The following is a 21,042-nucleotide window of genomic DNA, read 5'->3' on the forward strand; positions in this document are numbered from 1 at the left end:
ATGTTTTGGTTTTTTGTGCCATTTTATCAATGATTAATTAGGGTGGTTTATTGTCTTGAGCGTGTGGTTTTGGGGCATCCAAGTTGCTGAAGGCAGCAGCCGCTGTTTGTGACTGAGACCTCTGTGGGTCATCCTCATGAGCTGAACACAAATAAGATGTTATGCTATGTACATGTAATAAAATGTAATAGACGTATTATGACAACCGTGGAGTTTATTTTGTGTCTTTGAAGCATAGTGGGCCTGTTTTATTGTCAGATGAAATCTTCATATTCATCCACATAGGGTCGTGAAAGCAAGAGTAGAGAGTCGGCTGAGACCAACAGCATTCTGTTCAAAGGGACTTAACGTGCTACGTAGGCTCATCTGTTGACATGTTGACTGTTGGCCAGTTTCCGTGACTTCAGCTGTCATAGTGTCGTGAGGAATAGCAAACACATTTTGCAGTGTTCACTGTTTAATCCAAGTCTCTAAAGATTTCTTAGTTGGGTTAAATGTTACAGTAATTATTTTGGTACAACTGTTCACCCCACTAATCCCACTAATAAGCACTCATTACAACCAAGACCTTCTCTGAACGCACAGAACATACAATCTTAAAGCAGATGTGCAACAGCAGCAGCAGAAGGCCACACCAGGTGCCACTCTGGACACTTAATTAGGTGTCATGTAGGGTTGGGAACCACAGCCCGTGGCCAAGTGGAATGGGAACTTGGCTTGTAACCTGAGGGTTGCCAGTTGGAGTCCCCAAAAGGTCAAATAAAGAGTAAGGTACCCAACCCTCATTGCTCCCCGGGCGCTGCTCAGTGGCTGCCCGCTGCTCCCAATTCTAGGAAGGTTTCTGGGTTAAATGCAGTGAAGGAATTTCCCCCTGCACGACTGATAAAGATTCTTTGATAATCGTATGAGCCATACATCGCGATATCTGTCTAACTGAAGAAAGCAAAACGTCCGTGAAAAGTTAAACATGCAGGATTTCTCTGTTTATTCACAACATAGAGAACAAAGTGCATAAAGTCCATGTATTGAACGTGGATGGGGCATCGCTTAACAAAGCTTTCTCCGCCATTATCCCGCTGTAAACTCCCTCTTCTTCAGCCAGGTAGCTTCTGCAACAAGTTTCCCTCATTCATTTGAGCAGCGCCACCATGAGGAGACCAAAGAGATCAAGTAGCGCTTAATTAAAACGTGGATATTTGCCCTGGAGTATCTATTACTGTATCGCAGGGACAACGATATATATCACCAAATCAATATTTTGACCCACCCCTAAAGTCTGTGTGCCTGATGAAGTGAGTGAATATCATACAGTGTACCAGTGAGTTTGAAAGTGGAGTTTAATATGTGATTGGTCTTATAAATAATGCCTATTCCTAGAATGATCTGACAAACGTTGGTCGGTCACGATCAGTACAGAACCCCCCCTAAAGAAAACACAATATGTGTTTTAATGCACATTCAATTTCAACGGCAAAGTGAAAACAATTGCCCCATTGTGTCTGCCAGGGTTTATTTTAGAGAAGTGCACCGTACCCCATCGCAGCTGCTGCTTCTACCACAGGTTAATGGGACACAGGTGTGCATACCTGCATTGGCGTTCAATGTTTTTCTTTTCCGAGTCAAAAGAAAATGAGCAGTGCTCGATGACATAATGAGTTACTAACAGGGGGAAACAGATGAGCATATGTGGGGGCCCTCCTGAAATCTGGCTCACACGTGTCTTATAAATACCATCATGTCTTTCGCCAACAAAAGCCACCGTAGCTCATCTTTTACTAATTGAACTTTTTAAAAGGCAACAGGTTCTGCTCCAATTTGTGGTTTTATGCAATAGATGAATAGAAGCCTGCAGCTGTTATGTGTCTGAGGTGTGATTGAGTGGCGAGAGCTGCAGAACGGGGATCGAGCTATCTGTTTGCATAGTGAAGACTCTGCTGCTGCACGTGCAGTGTGTCAGGGCAGCATAGAAATCTTACATTGTGTGCAAAATATCCACCGGCCACTTTATAAGCGACACTGGTTGAACTGCTTGTTAATGAAATTATGTAATCAGCTATTTATAGTGGCAACGACATACATTTAGGAATGTAGACAGGGTCAAGATGGACTGCACAAGTTCAAACTGACCAACAGAATGTGGAAGAAAAGTGGTTCAAGTTAAAATACACACAAAATATACAGTGAGATGATGAACAGCAGAAGAAAACCTTTATTATTAAGTTCACATAACCCTTTGACACCTTAGCCTCAAAATGTCCGTCTGGACGTGTTTTTGCTTATTTTAACCATAAAAGGGCCAGAGAAAGTGCTTTTTTCCAGAATAACTTTCAATATCTGGCAGTTATTTACAGTTTACTGCATGATAAAATAGTGTGTTAACAATTTAAAATAAAGAAAAACAAAGAGACACTGTAGTTGTACACAAACACCAGGTTGTGCGTGTCAAAGTTGAGATTTGAACAGTATAAAACATATTTGAAATAACTTTTGTTTGAGTCTTTCTCTCCATGTACCAAAAACACGGAAACTATGTACAGGCGTTTTTCCAACTCTCTCCTCTCTGACGACAAAGACGCTGATGCGCCGGCTTCCTGCAACAGTTGGAGTGAAATGACCGTAATAACCACATGTTGGCTTTGACTTGCAACTTCTCAACTTTCAGAAACCTTTGGAATTTTACCGATTGCACAAACCGTTTTTGCGTAATTACAGTAATGCAATGTACCCTTGCGCAAACGTGTCGTCTGCGATACGCTCGGTGTCAAAGGGCCAAAGAAGTGGCTGGTGAGTGGATGTCTCAGGATACGTGAGCATGTTAAGCAGTGGAGTTATCTTGTTGCATGTTTTTGCCACAACGGGCAAACCCTTACCACTGTAACTAAATCCACATCGAACCCTAATTCTTTAACAAGGATCATTTCACACGTGTCTGACGTCGCAAAAAAAGTTCACACTTTCACACTTTGACTACGGCAAACAACTAGTAAAAGAAGAAAAACAAAGGAATGACCTCCGGTATTTACACAGTGGGGACGATGCCATGATTACACACAAAATGACATCAACCACGACATGCCTCGCACACATGTGCCTCACGAGCACATCCCACCGTGCTCATTTCATGCGTCCACACACAAATGTGGGGGGGTACTTTGAAGATGTGAAGCCTGTATGATGTGGTTTTAAGGAGGGAGTAAAGTCAGCCAACTGTATCCACTGCCAGTTATGAAAGAGCTGTGAAAGACAACAGGCACTGAGGGGCTGTGTCAAGCCGTGGGGACTGAGCGTCTTCATTGTGTCTCCAACAGATTGAGTGTGCGTATCGGTGCGGTGTGTTGTGTTATATTCCCCCTGCTGTGTCTGTGTCTAATATGAAACCCTCCAAAGAACTGTCTCTTATTTAACGCAGAGCACTTCTGGTGTGCAGATTCTCATCAGTCCTGGGTAACAGAGTTCTTGCTGTCATCAACTCGGGTCTTGTGCTGCTCCATGGATCCTTGGATTTCCAGGACCAAGCCGCTGACTGTATCACGTAATGCAGGGATGATACAGTTTTTGTCATTGATTTCGATCGCATCGCGATACGTGGGTGCAGATTCTGTATCGATAATTGCGATATTCTTTTTCATATTGAATAATACATTTCTTGAGACGTGAACCCACATATTTCCAAACTCAATGCTCATCACATGTCAGTACGGCAACTGTAAGTCACTAATTAGAAAATATAGTGTTTTGCAGCTTGATCACCCAGAACACAAGGTGAAAGCCTTCAAATTAAACCGAAAAAAAAGTATTTTTAAAACCCTGGATTGCAGAAAACACTGATGAACAGATCTTTAACTACATTGTGGGGTAAATTGGCAACGGCTATTTTTTTTTGCTGTTTCTGTTCATCAAGCTTGCAGAGATATTTTGAATCCTGGGAGGGGAAAAGAGTTTTGAAATCATCTCAGAAAACATCCCGGTATATTGAGATTGAACTTTTCCCCCACACCCGAGAGTAGTCATTACTCACCAACCACATAAACCATTAAAAACCTTAGAGGTATAAAGTAAAGCACTCTTAAAGCTCTCTAGTGCCTGCACTGAAATGCCGATTTGTTCCTGTCCATCATCTGACTACTTCTGTATGGTACTATGATCTCAGGCCAGTCTCTGGGTAGATTTCACAGTGGGGTGCACTGAGCAGCCAGGTTCCAGTACCCCTAAGTCTGTTGCAATTTAGTCCAATCTTTGGTCCCCCAGGCCGTTACGAGGGTTGATCACGGCCCACTCCTGCACGGTTTTGGCCGACTGGATCCCTTGACTGTGGCCGCATGGCGCAATTAGCACTGTGGCTCAATAATCACAGCCTTTCTCCCACTGAAGTGCTCCGTTGCACTTAGCACGGCAGTTAAACTGATTTGTGCCTCTACCCTTGACCAAAAATCACAAATGCAGGTCTTTTAATGTTACTGCACGGCACGCCGAAACCAAGTTTTCAGAAAACACTAACGAGGACTTGTCGGAAAACATTTTATGACGTCCTTAAGTGTATTATTCACGACTTCACTAATAAAATTGCACAATCGTCATACGATTAAGGGATGATTCACATGTGCTCCTAATTTAGTTCGGCCTATTTTGTTTTAGGTGCTTTGTGAGTCTGAAAATGTATCTGCTTTCAATAAATGAGTGTACATATATGCTTATGGCATAATTAAATGCAATAGATCTTAAGCTCTTCATCTGTTTAGTAAATGGATTAAAAAAAGAAACCTGCTCTGGGTTAGGTTGGTTAATGCTTTTTTTTTTTTTTTACACCTGCTTTTATACAAATACACATGCTGGATTATTAAACCACCAAATCACAAGATCTATTACATGACTTTGAAAACACGACAGAAGCTGCAACAAACAAATGAGCCTGAGCAGCAGAGGTATGGAAGCACAGTGTCGGCTCTTAAAGAAGAACGAGAGAGCACTACAGTGCTTCATACAACATTCATTTCCTTATCTGAATGTATGTATTTTTCATAGACACACCACAGTTCTTACACTCAATATTCTGCAGCTCTCTTTACCCCAGTTTTCCTGGATTTTCTTGCTTTTAACGTCTGCGGTCTGCGTTTTCGAGGGGAATTTATCTCATTTATAACCCCACCCCCCCTTCCACTTGATTTATTTTTCCATTGGGTAGAATCATTTCTGGGACCAGTATTTTGTCCTGCCCTCTTAAAACACAGGGTGATGTGTTTGTGGTAGGCAGTCAGTGGCAGTCTATCACAAAGTCTCCATGGACCACAGAAGCTGGGGCCAGTTCTTTTCTCTCTTTACTGTCACCCAGAAATGTGTAAATATTGATTCAGAGAAATCATTTATAAAAAAGGTTTTTACTCACTGGAGGCATTTAAAAAAAAAAAAAAGATTAATTTGCATGTTTTTTCAGCTGTTGTTTTTATTATTAGTTCTTTAAGAAAGAAAGGAAATACTACTTTTTTCTGGAGGGGATTTGGGGGTTTAATCACTGACTTTGCACCAAAATAATTATATAATAATAATAGGATACTTATACATGTACATGTCTTATGTCTGTTTCCTCAGATGTGGCTCACCTGCAGGACTTTCAAACTGTCCTAATAACATCCTAAAATACCACCATCTTGCTTGTTAATTCATGTCCATGGCAAAAACACACAATCCTTTAATATCCCCGTTAATAGATAATTATAAACAATTATATTAATTTTAGAGTCAAATGTATATATAAAATAAAGTGAAATATTAATATAAAGGAAAAATATGGATTTGATCAGTGCTGCAAAAAAGTATTTGTTTCTCCCAAAATTGTTTTATAAGGCAGATTTCTCCAGTTTCCATGATAATATTGTGTATAAACTGGGCCTGTAAAATGAGAAATGTCCTTTTGTTTTGTCGACTGAGCAAAAAGAAAAACTCTTAATCACTTATTGATACTGAATCCAAAGTTTCTCTCAACATTGAGTGCCTGTCGACACTTTATTGTCCCAACAAACTTAACAATCTTCTAAAACAAATATTGTTTATAATGATTATAATGATAGTAAAACTGCAACTCCTTCCGAGTTCACAACATAGAAAATATAGCTTACATGATGTGTGAGTGTTGCATGAAATTGAAAAAGAAATCTCTTCCTGATTCATTTAAGATTGTATTTCAACCGTTCATCTCACCGTTTGTTTTCGTTCCCTGTGTTCCATCTCGACCCCAGTTCCGATCAGGAATATAGGATAAGAAAAGAAGAATAACTAGACAGCGGGTGCAAGAAAAGTCTGGATATCTCATTGTACTTTGACACTATATTTAACTTGGGATAAATCCAGTTTGCATGACTCGACCTTCCCCCTTGCTTGCCTGGTGTCTGCAGAGCCCTGTCTCATTGTCTCATTGTCTCATAGGCTTTCATCACAGCTTTCTTTTTGATTCTCATTTACTGACACGGAGGAAATGACTTTACAGGCAAGGCGACAGTGAAAGAGGATGAGGGCAGTCACAAATTGTGAGGTGAATCAGTCGAATTCATATTGAGAATTTGAAGTATACACTTTACTGCGTAACGTGACACTTCACAAGTTGTTTTTCGTGGCTCGGATGTCAGATGGATCACTTTTGGATTTTTTGCTATTACAGCTGCACCTAAGGGTTTTACTTCATGTTGTCATTCCCTCAGATTACACTTCCTGCCCAGCTCCTGACCTTGCACATTCATTTTTTTTATTTCCAGGAACGGGGAGAACAGAGAAAGGGGGAAGTTTGGAAAATACGACTTGTGGCTTCTGGACTTTTTGAGGAGATGAGTGAAATGTTAGATGTTCCAATTCATGAAGAAACGTGCTATAGGGAGCAGGGGAAATGAACGAATGAAGCGGCGAGCTTTCCACCTTTGTGTCCTATGTCTAGACGCCCGCCTGCTTCTGTAAAGCCAGAGCTGCGTTCAAGATCGTGATCCTTGACTCAGAAACAGACCTTAAATGGACCATGAAGACAGAGCAGGATGGAGAAAACCATGTAATTGCTGCAAAGACTGATTAATTGTAGATGAAAAGACTCAGAGGGGTGATGAAAGCCACACGGCAACAGATATTGATTAGAGGAGCGGAAATGAAGGGGGCGGGGGGGTGCGATTCTGTGAGGAGAGTGGAGAGATGTATGGAGAAGAGAAAATGAGGAGCAGGTTGAGGAGAGTAGTGACACAACCAGAGAAAGACCAGCAAACAGATGTAGTTGTTTACAATTAGGCATGAAAAGGAAAACACAGTGGAAGTACTCATTACTTTTAAAAGTATATTCTCTCTCTAACATGCAAAGATCAATGCCACTCTAATATTTGTACAATAAATACAAAATACCATTAGGGACTGTTTAATTTGGCTCAGCATAAATACTGGGAAAAAGGCAGGAACAAAAAAAAAAAAGGCTTTGTCCAACTACTTTTAGTTTGTTTGTTTTGTCTTTATATGGAAGGCAGAGAGTCGTTTGACCACTTCGTAGCACAAGTATTTCATTGAGTCACATGTACTTGCTCTTCCAGCACCCTGCGTTCATTTCTGCACCACTGACGCTCATTATTGAACGCTTACAACACCGTTGAGCTGATGCGCAGAGCGGTGGAATAGAGAGTCGGAGAGAGAGAGAGACAGACAGAGAGATGCAGAGACTGTGATAGTTCCCATATGTGCACACAGACACCTGATAGTCGCCCCGGTGGGTGAATCAACATTCTCTGCGAGTGACACAGATGTGCGCTCCGTCTGTGGAAGCGCACGAGGTAAGCAGCTGAGGAGGGAGAAGAAGGATGGAAAGAGACGGAGTGTTCCTTTTTTTTTTTGTGTTTGTATTGGGAGTTAATTTAATAGAGCTATAAAATCATAATTGTCCTGACTGCTGACTGGCACTTTTTCTGTGTCTACATCACTGTCAGCAAATTTCTTTTTTTGGCTTTCTCCCCCCCCCTACTTCTGCTTAAGCACTTTCTTTGTAGGCATCAACAGTGGTCCGTTACCTTCACCATTTAATAGTCTGAAAGATATTTCTTTACGTCTTGATGCACACATCTGTGGTAATGTTCTTTCCCCAGATGTGATGTCATTTCCTGTACTTCCTTTTATCGTTTTCTTTTTTTTTTTTACACCTTTCTTTTTATTTTTTTCTCTTTTCACATTCTTTCTGTGTTAATATCATCAGGCTGGATATTTTATTCAGCTGCTCTAGAGAACATTTGTCTTATTCATCTATTTGTGCTGTCCTCCACCCCCACTCCTTTTCTTCCTGTTTTTCTGTGTCATGATCGATTTGTAGCACGTCGGTAAGGTTCAGCTGTGGGGGTGGTGGGGGGGAGCTCGAGGTGAATGGGATTTGAGTTATATTTATGACTGTGGAGGAGACATACTGTTTGGCAACATTCATATATACACACACAAGGTCCAGATGTTGTGTCCTCTGGCTGCCCCGGGCTGTTAGTAGTTTTGTGTAGCTCCCTGATGGCTGTGTTACGCTTCCTTAAACAGACTGTTACTGTTTATTGGGAAAGAGTGAGTGGACACCCAGCTCAAACCCCTAATCCTCACAGTTCCACTTCCACTGCGCCTGCCGGCAAGCCTCGATGACGTCTTTGTTAAAAGGCCCGGGGCTGCACGTGCCTCGAGGTCCGGATGTGCTATGACATCATGGCAGTGCGATCTATGGAGCATGTATAGCCGTCTGCCGGGAGAGATGTCAGGCCGGTTTGCTTGCCTTTCAGCCATGGAGCTGGCTGCCTCTTGCAGCACACTGAAGGTTTGAGGAATGCCGTAATGGCAAAAGTGAGCCTGTCTGCTTCAGAGAGAGAGAGTTCACACAAAGGTGATCGCCTGCATTTTTACTGTTCTTTTTTATTAATCTCCTCAAGGACAAATTTGTCTTTTGGTCCAGGCGTGAAAGACCAATTGACCAATTTTATAACTGATGCTACAATTCTTCAGAAATGAGTGTATTTCTGTCCATATTACTCAAGTCTCAGTCATACTCCCTCAGATTTGAGGGAGGACTGTTTTTTTCTGTAGTTTCTACTTGTAATATAGAGAAAACGTTGCAATATTTTCCAGATTCTTCATCCGGAGGAAATGCTCTTGTTAACCCTTGAACGGAAACACGCGAATCACGAAACTGTGATTTACATTCAGAAGGATTCAAAATGCTAATGAGGTGCAAAGTGAACATCATTCATCAGGGAGCTCATCATGTGTGATCACTTCACTGTAGAGATGGGACGATGCCACTTTTTTGTGTCCGATACAGATACCGATAGCACATTTGTGCCGAGTCAGACACAGTTCTCCCAAAAAGAAGAGATAAACAGACCAAACATGACTCGGCTCAAATGCTTTTGTTGATTTTTATTAACATTTTTACAGTCGGTGCCTAGTGAGTGAATCATACGAAATATAGGACTTTTTTGACTGTATCGGATTTTGTATTTTTATCTGTCCGATATCAGATCCAGTGATTGTGACCAGTGTTGGACTGATACCGATTCCCATCCCCAACATGTACCACCTACTCCAATTTAACATCGAACCTGTCATCATGAGTACATTTTCTTGAGAAGCCACTTAGCATGGTGATCATGTTATACTCTATACTGTTAAACTTCAGCTCTGTGTCGAAGCAAATGACCTTTGGTGAAAACCCACGATGTAGACGCTGCATACTCTTATATTTAACGTGAACACATTCGGACTCTTCTCCCGCGCCGATCAAAATAGTGTGTGCTGAATGTGTTCCTAGTTTGGTCAGAGTGCCAGTCCTGCGCTGACTTGCCCCTGGAAGGAAATCAGGCAGTGGTGCTTGTGATGCACATCTCAGTGGCAATGAATTATCTCCATGTCTGTTTATGGCCTCAGCCTTTCTTTTTCTCATACTGTATGTAGAAATGAAAAATGTGCCCATATTTTGCCGATAGCGAGAAGTACAAATTTAGTTTGAACCACCTGTGTGGCCGGTAAGCATCCATCCATTCTACTGAATGCTGACAATTTTATAGTTCATTCTTGCTTCACTGACAGGAATGTTTCCAGCACTGGAGTTTTGGCCTAAGAAAGGGGAACTACATGTGTTCCCAGCCTCGAGCAAATAAGATTCAAACCTCAGGGGGAGCTGAAAATGTTGATATTTTAATATGTAAATTAGGAATCCACCTTTTTAGTCTGGCCTTTATTCAGTGTTTTATCATTTATTTTTTGCTGTCACTATCAATACTTTTATTTGGGAATATATTTGACCTTTCTTTATTGTTGTATGTTCTATCAAACTCAAAATGTCAATGTCATATTTATTATATTTATTTAATAGTTTTGTCAGCCGCCGGTAAAGCACTTTAAACGGCATTTGATTTGTTTGAAAAGTGCAATATACACAACGTTTGATTCATTGATATCTTTTCAACACAGATATGTGAGCGATGTAGAAGGTCTTTTTTTTGCTTTTTGTCTCCTTCCCTGAACATTAGACGAGAATATTGGCACTACTCTCATATTTGTGTATTAACAATGTTGAGAAATCCAGGCCTCACTCCACATACACACATACGGATCGACTCATTCCTAATTCCTTTATTGCTCACTGAATAACATGTTTAACTTTTACATGACAGTTATGATTTGTGAGCAAATGACGCGTACGTCTCTTCCTGATGAGCAGAATATACTGAGCAAATGCACAACGCTTCGTCACTGCACCAAGTAGACTCATCGTAAAAACCCGTCTTATTTCTGCATCTTATATCCATATTTTCTTAATAAAATAAGTTTGCAAAACATACACTTCCCTCGTGGGGAAGGGAGTGAACTGTTCAAATTCCTCTTCATTGAAATCAGGGAAACAAACGCACTGAAAACATCACCGCCCGAGTCCGTCGCTCTCTTCTGTCAGCTCGACTGCAAGCAAGAAACGCCGTACAGTATCGAAGATTTGGGAAGAACAGGAACGTGGTGAAATATTTCATTTAGTTCAAAATAAAGAACTAATTCCTCCATTTTTCCATAAAACCCAGAGACTGGGTGTGTATTGAAAGTGATGTTATAAGAGGGAGCGGATTTTTGAGTCAGAACTGTTCGGGCCCCACATGTGAGGTGCCATCATTGTCCTTCACAAACTGGACTGAAACTATGTTCATCCCTATTTGCCCACGTGTTTCCGGGCTTAGGGGCTACTGGCTCCTGTTCCATGGAAAGCTCATGGATATCAGGGGGCTCAGTAGCTGATTGTAGCTGCGAGACATTACAAGTGTTTAGGACCTGACAGATATTTAAGTCTTTTTAAAACCCGAGTTACTTATTAACCACACGTTTTAGTAGTTGATAGACAACCCATGAACCAGCTTTGTGCATCTCTACATAACTATATTACATCTGTGGGTTGATTTAACAACATCCTGGCCTTTAGACCCATTTAAGTAACTTACTTCCCCACTCCTTTTTAACATTTTGTCTCCGCAAACATTCTTGTGTTTCAACACCCGCAGTTGTTTTTTTGCCATTAGCACTGACAACCCGTGTCAGTTGTTCTTGAAGACCACCTATCAAAGCCAGTCTGGCAGTGCTGTTTTGACACATATTCTCCATGGAAACTCTGCAACAAGGTCTCGGTGTCATGAACACAAATGCACAGATGCAGTATTGCAGTTTGGTAATCTAAGCCTCACCCGGGGCAGAAGTCGCCCCGTCTTCTACATCAACAATAACAAGTGCTCCTTTCATGGGACAAGTCCTGTTCTGTTCAACCAAAAGAATCTGTCAGAGGCACCTGAGAACAGTTCTGTCTGTTCTCTTTCTTCTCCCTGCAAATCATTCACTCATCATGCCTGTCGTTATCTTTAAAAAGACCTCAAGGTTATTTTTAAATGCAGGGTTCCTCTTAGAGACATTGACTGTGAGGTCGGGAAGAAGAAGATGAACTAAGAAGTCAACTTAGACGGGTTTTATTTGTTTAATTGTGACGCTCTCGTTAGCGCCTGTGTTAAAGGTTTGTGTTGTTTGTCTCGCAGAGTGCCAAAGTTCTTCAAACCAACAAGGATTCACGCATCCTGTGGACTAAAGACGACCTTTTGCTGACCACCAGCTTTGACATGGTGAGAAACTCCGCAAGGTGGCGTGATACAGTACTGTACATTAATGACATATACTTTGGTTTCAGTCTCAGAAAAAGTAAGCCTTGTTTGGGCTGTTGAACTGGGTTCGAACCCACCAAACAGAACCTATTCACCTTATATAATAATAATAATTAAATGATTGCACAGTTTTATTCTAAAAACCATAACAAAGCACTGTCTAATGTTTTTGTCTGTTTTTCTCCTTATTACCATAAAACAAAACTGCACCTGTCAGTGGGTGCTACGACTGTCAACCCAGTATAAACAGTATTAAAAAACAATAAGTTATCGGTTTAACCCTTGCAGGCGTGATCTATTTCTTATCTTGTTTGCATGAATTTCACTTTATGTTCACCGTTGCCTCATGCTTTTTATGCGTGCAGATGCGAAGTCGGGAGGTGAGGCTCTGGGACAGTAGGAAGCTGAGCTCCTCCGTCGGCTCCGCTTCACTTGGCACTTCCAGTGGGTGAGTACAGCGTCAGTGTGCAACCACTGTCCACCGTAACCGTTCAGGAGTCTGAGAGAGTCTCAGAGTCTCGTGTTGCGGTGCAAAGTTCATCTTCTGACACACTTGGTGTGGTATGCAGATTGTGTGTGGAATGATGTATGGATGGGACAGACGGACCACCGAGAGCTCTCACTCTGTCCGTCCACATTTCTGCCATTTCCAGGGTCAGAGCCACACACAGAGACTCATATCCTCTCTCTCCTGTACATAAAGCCTGTATATGTGTGTGCTCTGTGTCTGTCTGACCATAACCACTGTGAAGGGGTCAGGCAACAGTAGAAGGACCCTGACTCTTCTCCCTGTAGCTCATGGCCTGTCATTTCTGCTCCTGACCTTCTGCCATTGCTGCGTTTATTTTTCCAAACACCGATGCCAAGGAATGGAGGAGAGTGGTCGTGTGGCTGGGCTACAGAGAGCACAGTAATGAAAGAATGGAGGACGAGAGAGAACAGAGGGGATGGGGGTGAGGGCCGCTTTGTCAGATCCAGCTTGTCCATTTTAGCATAAACAGGTTATTGGGCCAAGTCATTAAAAAGTCTTCAACCAAGTAGATTTATTAACATGAATATCACTGAATCAAAAGAGTAAGAGGTGTGTGCATCTTTTGGTCTAGCTATTGCAGCACAGATTCCACTTGCGGTCTTTGGCACAGGTATTTGAGAATCTGTACCGATTGTGCCCTTGTTTGGTTACAGCAAAGAAAACTACGTCTGTCCTCGGAACGCAGTCAATGTTTTTCCTTCCTTTTGGTATTTTGTGTGTGAGAGAAAGGGAGATGAATTTAAGAGTTGACGCAGCAGGGTCCTAAATAACAACCTCCGCTCTCCCTCCTCCCTTTTCCCCCCATGCTCGCCACTCATCTCCATTTCCTCCACTTCCTCTTTCATTTCAGTCAGACAGACAGATAGTTGCCTGTCTGAGTGCCCCTTTGGAATCCACTCCATTGTTTGGCGCCAGCACACTGGTCAAGGGAATTGAGCTTATCTAATGCCATTGAGGCCAAATTTTAAAGTTATGTTTTTTGTGAACTTTTTATTAGATTGATTAAAAAACCCTCATGAGACACTGAAGTATCAGGATCTGGGTGTTTTATTTTATCAGAAAGCTTGTCACCCTGGTGCCTATGTCTGTAGACAGAGGAGTGTTTGAGTTTACTTCAGAGCTTCGAGCCACTGTTTTGCAGGTGTGACGATGGTGCAACTCGAACAGAACGCACCAACAGTGTGATCCTGCTCATGTGGGGACAAGCTGTGGAGCATCTTTGATGTCCTCTTACTCAGCCACTGTCTGGTTTCATACGAATCTGTCTACACTTAAGCCCTTGAATCCACAGAAAAGCAGATCATGTTGTAATTATTGACATTTCACTAGCTTTGAATGAATAAGTTTCCTCTATTTTGATATCCATCATCACTTTGAAGTCTTGTGATTCTGTATTGGGTGCACAGTAACTGCTCGGGTGTGTGCTGACCCATCTGCAGTTTGCACCCATATTAAATCACTTCAATCATGCTATTATATGCCGGGATGGTGTGTCAGAAAGCAATGACTCTCAAGGCCACATCCCCTCCAGATGCTTGCAGAACAGCGCTGATATAAAACAGGTAACAATCAAATGGCAGATGAGACCTTGCCCTTTACTGCCATTCTTTATTTTCCCTCTCCTTTCTCACATCTTTTTACTGCAATATCGCCTCCTATATATATATATATATATATGTATATATATACATATATATATATATGTATGTATATATTTGTAATACAATGTTATAATTGTAACCAGCTTTTCTTAAAAGCCACTATCTAGTACAGCGGCATCAGTGTTTTTCTTTACATTTATTTTTGAAATAGGTCCACTTACACATTATACCCTCTTTCCGAATGTAACTGCAGCTTTGACCAAAGTCCTCTCTGGACTGTACAGCGGCAGTAACAGGCCGAGACTCTGCCCTTGTCTGGTAATCTCTGCAGTGGGAAGCGTCCAAAACAGTTTCAAAAACTAACAGGCCTTCAGCAGTTAAATTGAGGATAAAATGTTTTCACTGCGTCTTATTCTGTCATATTCATTCAGACCATTAAACAGACATAGTCTGCAGTCAGCAATTACTGAAATGTCTGGCCTGTTTGCGGGTAATGAGCAAATGAAACGTGTTCATCACTGCCGAGTCTTTTCTAAGTCAAACTGAATCGGTTTTTAATTAGTGTTTCTTAATGTGTCTGGGGGATCAATGTGGGCCTCCTTCCAGTCATGCTAGATCTTACTGTGCAGAGTCTGTCCTGGACTGCTCTCAACTCATGTTTGTTGTCATGGTGGGTTTTCTGAAGATAATCAGTCCTTAGCTCAGTGCATGCCTCTTTTGTGTGACCAAGCAGACCAAAAAAACAAAAAAAACAGCATGCAACAATCAACAAGAGAACTTGTCCGCATTTTTCTCTGCACTTGATAGATTAAACCATGACGGAAAGAGGAAACTGAACATTTAACATTCACAGTGGGGTATTTTGTCCTCGCCAATTAAGGCCTGAGGTACATATAAAGATGGACTTGTTCCTATTTCTTGTCTGGTTCTAATTAAAATGGCCGTGGCAAACATGGTGTGTAATTGGAGCAGCAAGCCGGCCCGTATCAGGTTAGCTGTGCTCGTCCACAACATTCAGTAGGGCTGTTTTCTTTGGAGTGTCACAATATGAAGAGGCCCGGGAGCATGAGCCAGTAAAACGGGGTTGTGGGTGGAACATAATTTGGATGGTGAATAATAGAGGGGAAATGTTTATTTTTTGGTTGAGGTTAAAATGGAGACTGAGAAACTGAGGCATGGAGAGGGGTGTTTTAACTGTGTAAAGGTAGCTATTACTGCAGGCCTGTTTTTCCACACAAGCTGCACTTGGAGACATTGGAGAACAGCATGGATCCCTGCACTCCTCCTCCTCCTCCTCCTCCTCTCCTTCATACGCTTCCCTCTATAAACCTGAATTATAATAATGAGCTTAATTGTGCCTCTAAACCAGTTGCAATCAGTGAACTTTACAACCGGACAGGATTGCAACCAGCTTTAGACGTAGTAATAATTATAATTATCCAACCCCTCTTCAGCAGTAGCAGATTCCCAGATTCACCACACTCAACAGAGTTAATACAGCAAGGTTGTGTGCCTGTATAATAGCTTGTACTCATGTTATGAAGCTGACAGGGAGTTCTCCAAGGGCCATTTGCTTATGATTCAGTATGACAAAATGGTGACCTCAGAGATTAAACCCTAAACTCTGTCTAAAGTCTTCCGTTCCAAACTGTGTTCTACTGCCTCTCAAGCACTTTAACACATACAAATGAAGGCATGTACTGTATATGACATTTGTAGATCATAACTGACACATGGTGCTTGGAGGCAGCTATCGGAAGAGTTGCTAATGTTGCTAAAGCAACAGAGTGAACAGCCTTGCTCGAGAGCTCCATTTGGCCTTAAATGCATAAACGTGATTTAATTGGTGAGCCCCCATGCCGGAATATTTGCATAATGTGATTTGATTGGCTGGAGCTGGAGCTGGAGCTGCCGCTTGAAAAGTTTCATGTTTCTCAACGTCTGCTACATGCACCGTGAGCAATTTGAACCAATGGAACCACAATAGGGTTTGGCAAAGCTTGACGCAGCTCCTTTCAAAGTTAATAAACTGCACTTTGGTTGACGCCTCCCCTGCGTATAAGCGAGCCAGCCGTCTCTTCTCACCTTTGCGTACCTCTTAAGCTCTGTCTTTCTTCTAGCATGAGGCTGATTAAAACTGATTGCTTTGACCAGGTGCCCCCCTACTATCCAGCCTGCCGATTGGTAAAGACATATAAGCCTGTCCCTGGAGAGCCGACCTCACTGTTTGCTCAACCCAGTCACGGGTTGCACAAAACCTCACCCTCGGAGGAAAGCACTGCTGACAGATTGTACTGTTAGCTGAGAGAACAAGGTCTTGTGGTGGATAGGTGGATGAGAGGCCCTCAGGTGTGCTGCATGCACTCACTACTCCTGTTGGCACTCCATAATCTATTTCTGTGTGTTTTTCAGGGTCGTGCCTGGGAGCAGGGCGCAGTCATTGGGTGTAATTGAGCCAAACTCCCTTTAATCAGATGGATTGAGGAGAGGCCCATTCCCCAAAAGGGAACCAGACTTTTTTATAAAACAGTCCCCCTTTCTCCTTCCACAGCCCAGGCACTCTTAAATCAGTCCCAGCTGAGGGCTTTCCTGTGGGGATTAGGTGCAGTTTGCAGCACTGCTAACCAAACCAGACCCCAAAAAATGCCTGTCAGAGCAATAGTTTGACCTTGCTACCTTCTCCGAGTTAATTTCTTGTTGTTTGGTTCAGCCCAGAAACTCGTGTTCAAGGTGGAGTGAGAACACAATCTTAAGATGATGCTCAGGGTCAAGTCTACAGTCCAGCTGCTGCACCCACTCTCCGGGATGGCCTAGGGGGATGGTACAGGGTTAAGATGTGACCGCACACGCTCCGTCAAAGAACCTGAAGTCTCTGTTCTGACAGTTGAAACATGGTGCCTGGAATCTGTTAGCCATTTGGGGTTTCAGTTTGTGATTCAGTGGAGGGGGAGTTCAACCAGGAAAAGAGGATGAAAAGGGAGGAGGGAGCCCTGAATTTCTCTCTTTTGTTATTTTGGACATATCGTGTTATTTGTGTTTACGGAATTTTCATGGAAACTCGTGAGGCAATCCCTTTCTTTTGACTCAATAGCACCTCATTGTTGAAAACCCTTTGCTCTTCTCTCAATCCTGTGATCAACTAAAAGATCTGCTTTTCTGTTATTTGAGGGCCGTATTAACCCGTCAAACCAGTTATACCTTACCTTTGTGAATCCTCTCTTAAGGCCCATCTTAGACCTTTTGTCCATTTATCCCCAAATCCTTTTTTTCACACTTTTTTTTTTTTTAATCGTTCACAGATGAAATGGCAACAGGGAGCTGTGTTTTTGAAGCTGCTGGTGTATGGGATTCTAGTTAAGAATTTTTTTAAGCACAGATCTTAATGGAGCCTTTTAGAACTGGTGAAATAGCCATGGAAGTATGTGGAGCGTTTGGCAGGGGATATTTAATATAATTCACAGAGGGTTTTGATTTCATCCCGCAGGTATGTGCTCAGCACTCCAGGGATCAGAAGGACCCTTTTGTGTGAACTCGCCACAGAAGGAAAAATAAAAAAAAAAGTCTCTCCCTCTTAAATTCAGCTACCTCCTTTCTTCTTACCGCCTGCTTTCTCCTATTCCATTAACCTTTTCTCTGCTTTATTTCCCCTTTTTAAGGTTTGGGTTATAGTTTGATGTAGACTAAACAGGGGATGAATTGTCAAAGGAAGCTGCTCTGCATTATGTGGCAGTCGAGAATGTCTTAAGGTAGCTGCACAAATGACTCAGATATGGAAGGCTTTTTCTTGAGCGTCTCTAATCTGTTTGAGACAGAGTCAGACTTCACTTTCCGTCCATTATAAAAAAAAAAGAGCAGTAGACGTACACTTGCAGCTGCAGATACTGCATTTCTCCAACATCTGGAAAAATATATTTTTTCCCCTTTAATAAAAATGCACTGGCAATAACGTTTGGGATCTTTGCCCTAACCAAAGCCTTCAAACTAGTTAGAGCTGTCTCAAGTCCATTTCAGCACTTTCCTCCCCGTGGCTGAGCACTTGATGGAGACGTGATGAAGACTGGGTTTGCAGAGGCTGCAGGGCTGAAGTTAAATAAACAGGCTTTTATTCACAACACTTGGATGCAGTACTAGCAGATGAATAAATAGTAATGGTGCAAAAAGGATAGGCAGGTTCGGGATTTTCCAAACTAACAGTAGCTTGTGTAAAAATACACCCCTATAACTGTTCTATAACTATCCACTTTTTGTTCTTCCAATCATTTTTATATTCATTTTGTTTTGGCTTTGTATATTTCTGTTCTTAAATTCCCTCCTCGTCTTCCTCCACAACTCTCTTTCAGCCCGTGTGTTTGTTTTATTGGACTCATGGTTGTCCCTTTCATGAGGTTTAGAATCCGTAGTGTAGCGAGAGCTCCCGTTTTTTAAATAATGCCATGCTTCTGCACGCCAGTCACCTCTTGGATGCCGGCCACCTCGCTCTGCTGTGGTACAAAGAATGATTTGAGCTATGGAGAGAAGTGTGTTTCCCATTAGTAGTTGGTTTCCTCTGCCTTGCACCCCGCCCACTGCTGCCCTGCAGCCTGGCCCCAGTGCTGCCTCTGGGACTGCTGCAGATTGGCACCCTGTCACTGCACACCTCATAGACTTACAAAGAATTACAAATGTACAAAGGGAGCAATATAGACTGTTACTGATGCACAGAGACAAGAAGCGGTTGTCCATGTAGAGGCAGAGACAGAAAGACACCCTAAATTACACAGTACGTGATCAAATTCGTGCTAATTGTAGCCTGCAATGATTTGTCAACATAAAATGCCCTCTTCTTTATTGTGGTTAAAGCCTTTTTATTGCTTTGCCTCCGTGCCTCTGCACATTTGATTTTAGATACTGACATGCATATTCAAGGTAACACCAACTTGAACTTGAAAGACTTAGAGGCCACCACTAACTGCCAGAGACGGTTTCAATGCAACTTTAAATGAATAAGAACAATCTGATGAAATCTAAATGTCATAATTTTTTTTTGCTTTAGAATCATTGTTCTTCTGAAAGATAATTCACCATCGATCCTGCCTGGTGAATGCAGACTGATTTTCTGATATGAGTAAAATATGTGTTTCTGTACAGTTCCACTACTGCTGTGACCAGAAGAAACCAAAGCGAAACATGGCATCTATTATGTCTTACAGATGAGGTGGTATTGTTGGCTCGTGGGGGCCTTCTGTTACTCTGGTACAGGTTAAGTTTGGTCTCATCTGTCTGGAACACTCATTTCCATAATAGTTCCCATCCTTGACACTTACCACACTGTACATTTAATGTTGTCGCGGACTCTCTGATGACATGTTGGCGTTTTCCTGTCTTGACGATGGTTCAAGAGGTTTTCCTTATGTTACCGTCTTCTTTGGTTTACCAGACTCTTTGTAATCCTTAAGTACCAACTCAGCTATCCACTCTAACCAAGTTTTGAGCGTGAGTCAATGCTGATGCAGAATATTTCACATGAAGCCATAAAAACACATTGACAAATGACACAGTCAGAATGCTCACAGCCAACCATGATTGCCAGTAGTATAAACAAAACCAATCAAGTGATATCTTAGCCAGTGACTTTTCCCTTGTGTAAATTGCCTGTCTAATATCTGCAGAGTACTCATGGACATCTGGAACTGTAGCAAACTGTAGCTGGTCTGACTTTTTTAAATTGAGCTCGAATGAGCAGACTTTTCCTATCGTTTAACCAAGAAAGCAGGCAAGGTGGGATGTCTGCTCATTGTATTCTCATTTTATGATCGTGTTTCCATAATGGAAAGCAGTGGTCCCGGGCCCATCTTTGGCAGGCCGACTGTCTGAAAAGGAAAACTTGAGGGAAAAAAAAGAAGGAAATTCTTTATTAAAGAGGCTCGTTTGTCAGTGGCAGGTGGGGATACAGGCTTTTCGCTGATGTCACTTTCAATGTGGGTCCTATTTGTCTGCCCACACTGTGGAAACATGTCAGTGTCAGTGAGGCAGGAATAATATGCCACGGTTAGTTTAATCGGAAAAGTGCTGAGGCACGCTGCCGCTGCTGCTGCTGCTGCTGCTGCTGCTGCTTATCATCTGCTGATGTTTGTGTATTCGTGTACTTTTGGTACACTGGTAGTGACTCACTGTTTATATTGTGTTGCACCAGACAACAGAGGGGAAAAGAGCAAGGAGTGGACCGACAGCATCCCTGAAGGATTTCAAATTTCACTCATCTCTAAGGAAATGTTATGACAACAAAAGCTGCTCTGCACCTGCAAGTCCTCGCTGCTTTTCCATCAAAGGTTGCATGTGTGTGAGTCAGTGCAAGTGCACTTCACATAAGCAGATTAAAAAAAAAAAAAAATGTCATCAAAATGTAATTGGGTGGAGAGTTGAGGAGGTGGTGGACGAGCAGGGAATTATTCCCTCATTGTGCAAAACAAGTTAAGAGTGGGAGAGGGAAAGAAAAAGGTGGAGGACCCTTAGGGGGGAACTCCAGTTGGTCTTTAGTCTGTGTTCTCTTTTAGAGAAACCTCTGTGAACGTACCTTCTCTAACATCAACTCAAGGTCCCCGGTATGAGGCCGGCTAACGTTATTTCAGCAAGGTCAATTAGTCAGCCAGCTATTGTATGGATGCTTTGTGGGGCAGATGACTGAGTTTGGGACAAGTGGGAGGCAGAGTTTTTTTGCAAAGGTTGGTGCATGAAAGCCCTCTTTTGTGCCTTTGCCATCTTT

The 21,042-nt window shown here is 42.2% G+C and overlaps 1 protein-coding gene across 2 annotated transcripts in view; it reads left to right on the plus strand.

The window, feature by feature from the left end:
• Positions 1 to 21,042, plus strand: part of LOC131475064 (mitochondrial import inner membrane translocase subunit tim16-like) — a 103,430-nt gene that overhangs the window by 20,355 nt on the left and 62,033 nt on the right. For both annotated transcript variants that reach the window (XM_058652886.1, XM_058652888.1), the window contains exons 8-9: positions 12,045 to 12,128; positions 12,533 to 12,615. In XM_058652886.1, the coding sequence (XP_058508869.1) occupies positions 12,045 to 12,128; positions 12,533 to 12,615 (167 nt within the window). The remainder of the gene's footprint in view (positions 1 to 12,044; positions 12,129 to 12,532; positions 12,616 to 21,042) is intronic.

Source organism: Solea solea, chromosome 16 (assembly GCF_958295425.1).
Source record: "Solea solea chromosome 16, fSolSol10.1, whole genome shotgun sequence".
In the NCBI taxonomy this organism is placed as follows: Eukaryota; Metazoa; Chordata; class Actinopteri; order Pleuronectiformes; family Soleidae; genus Solea; species Solea solea.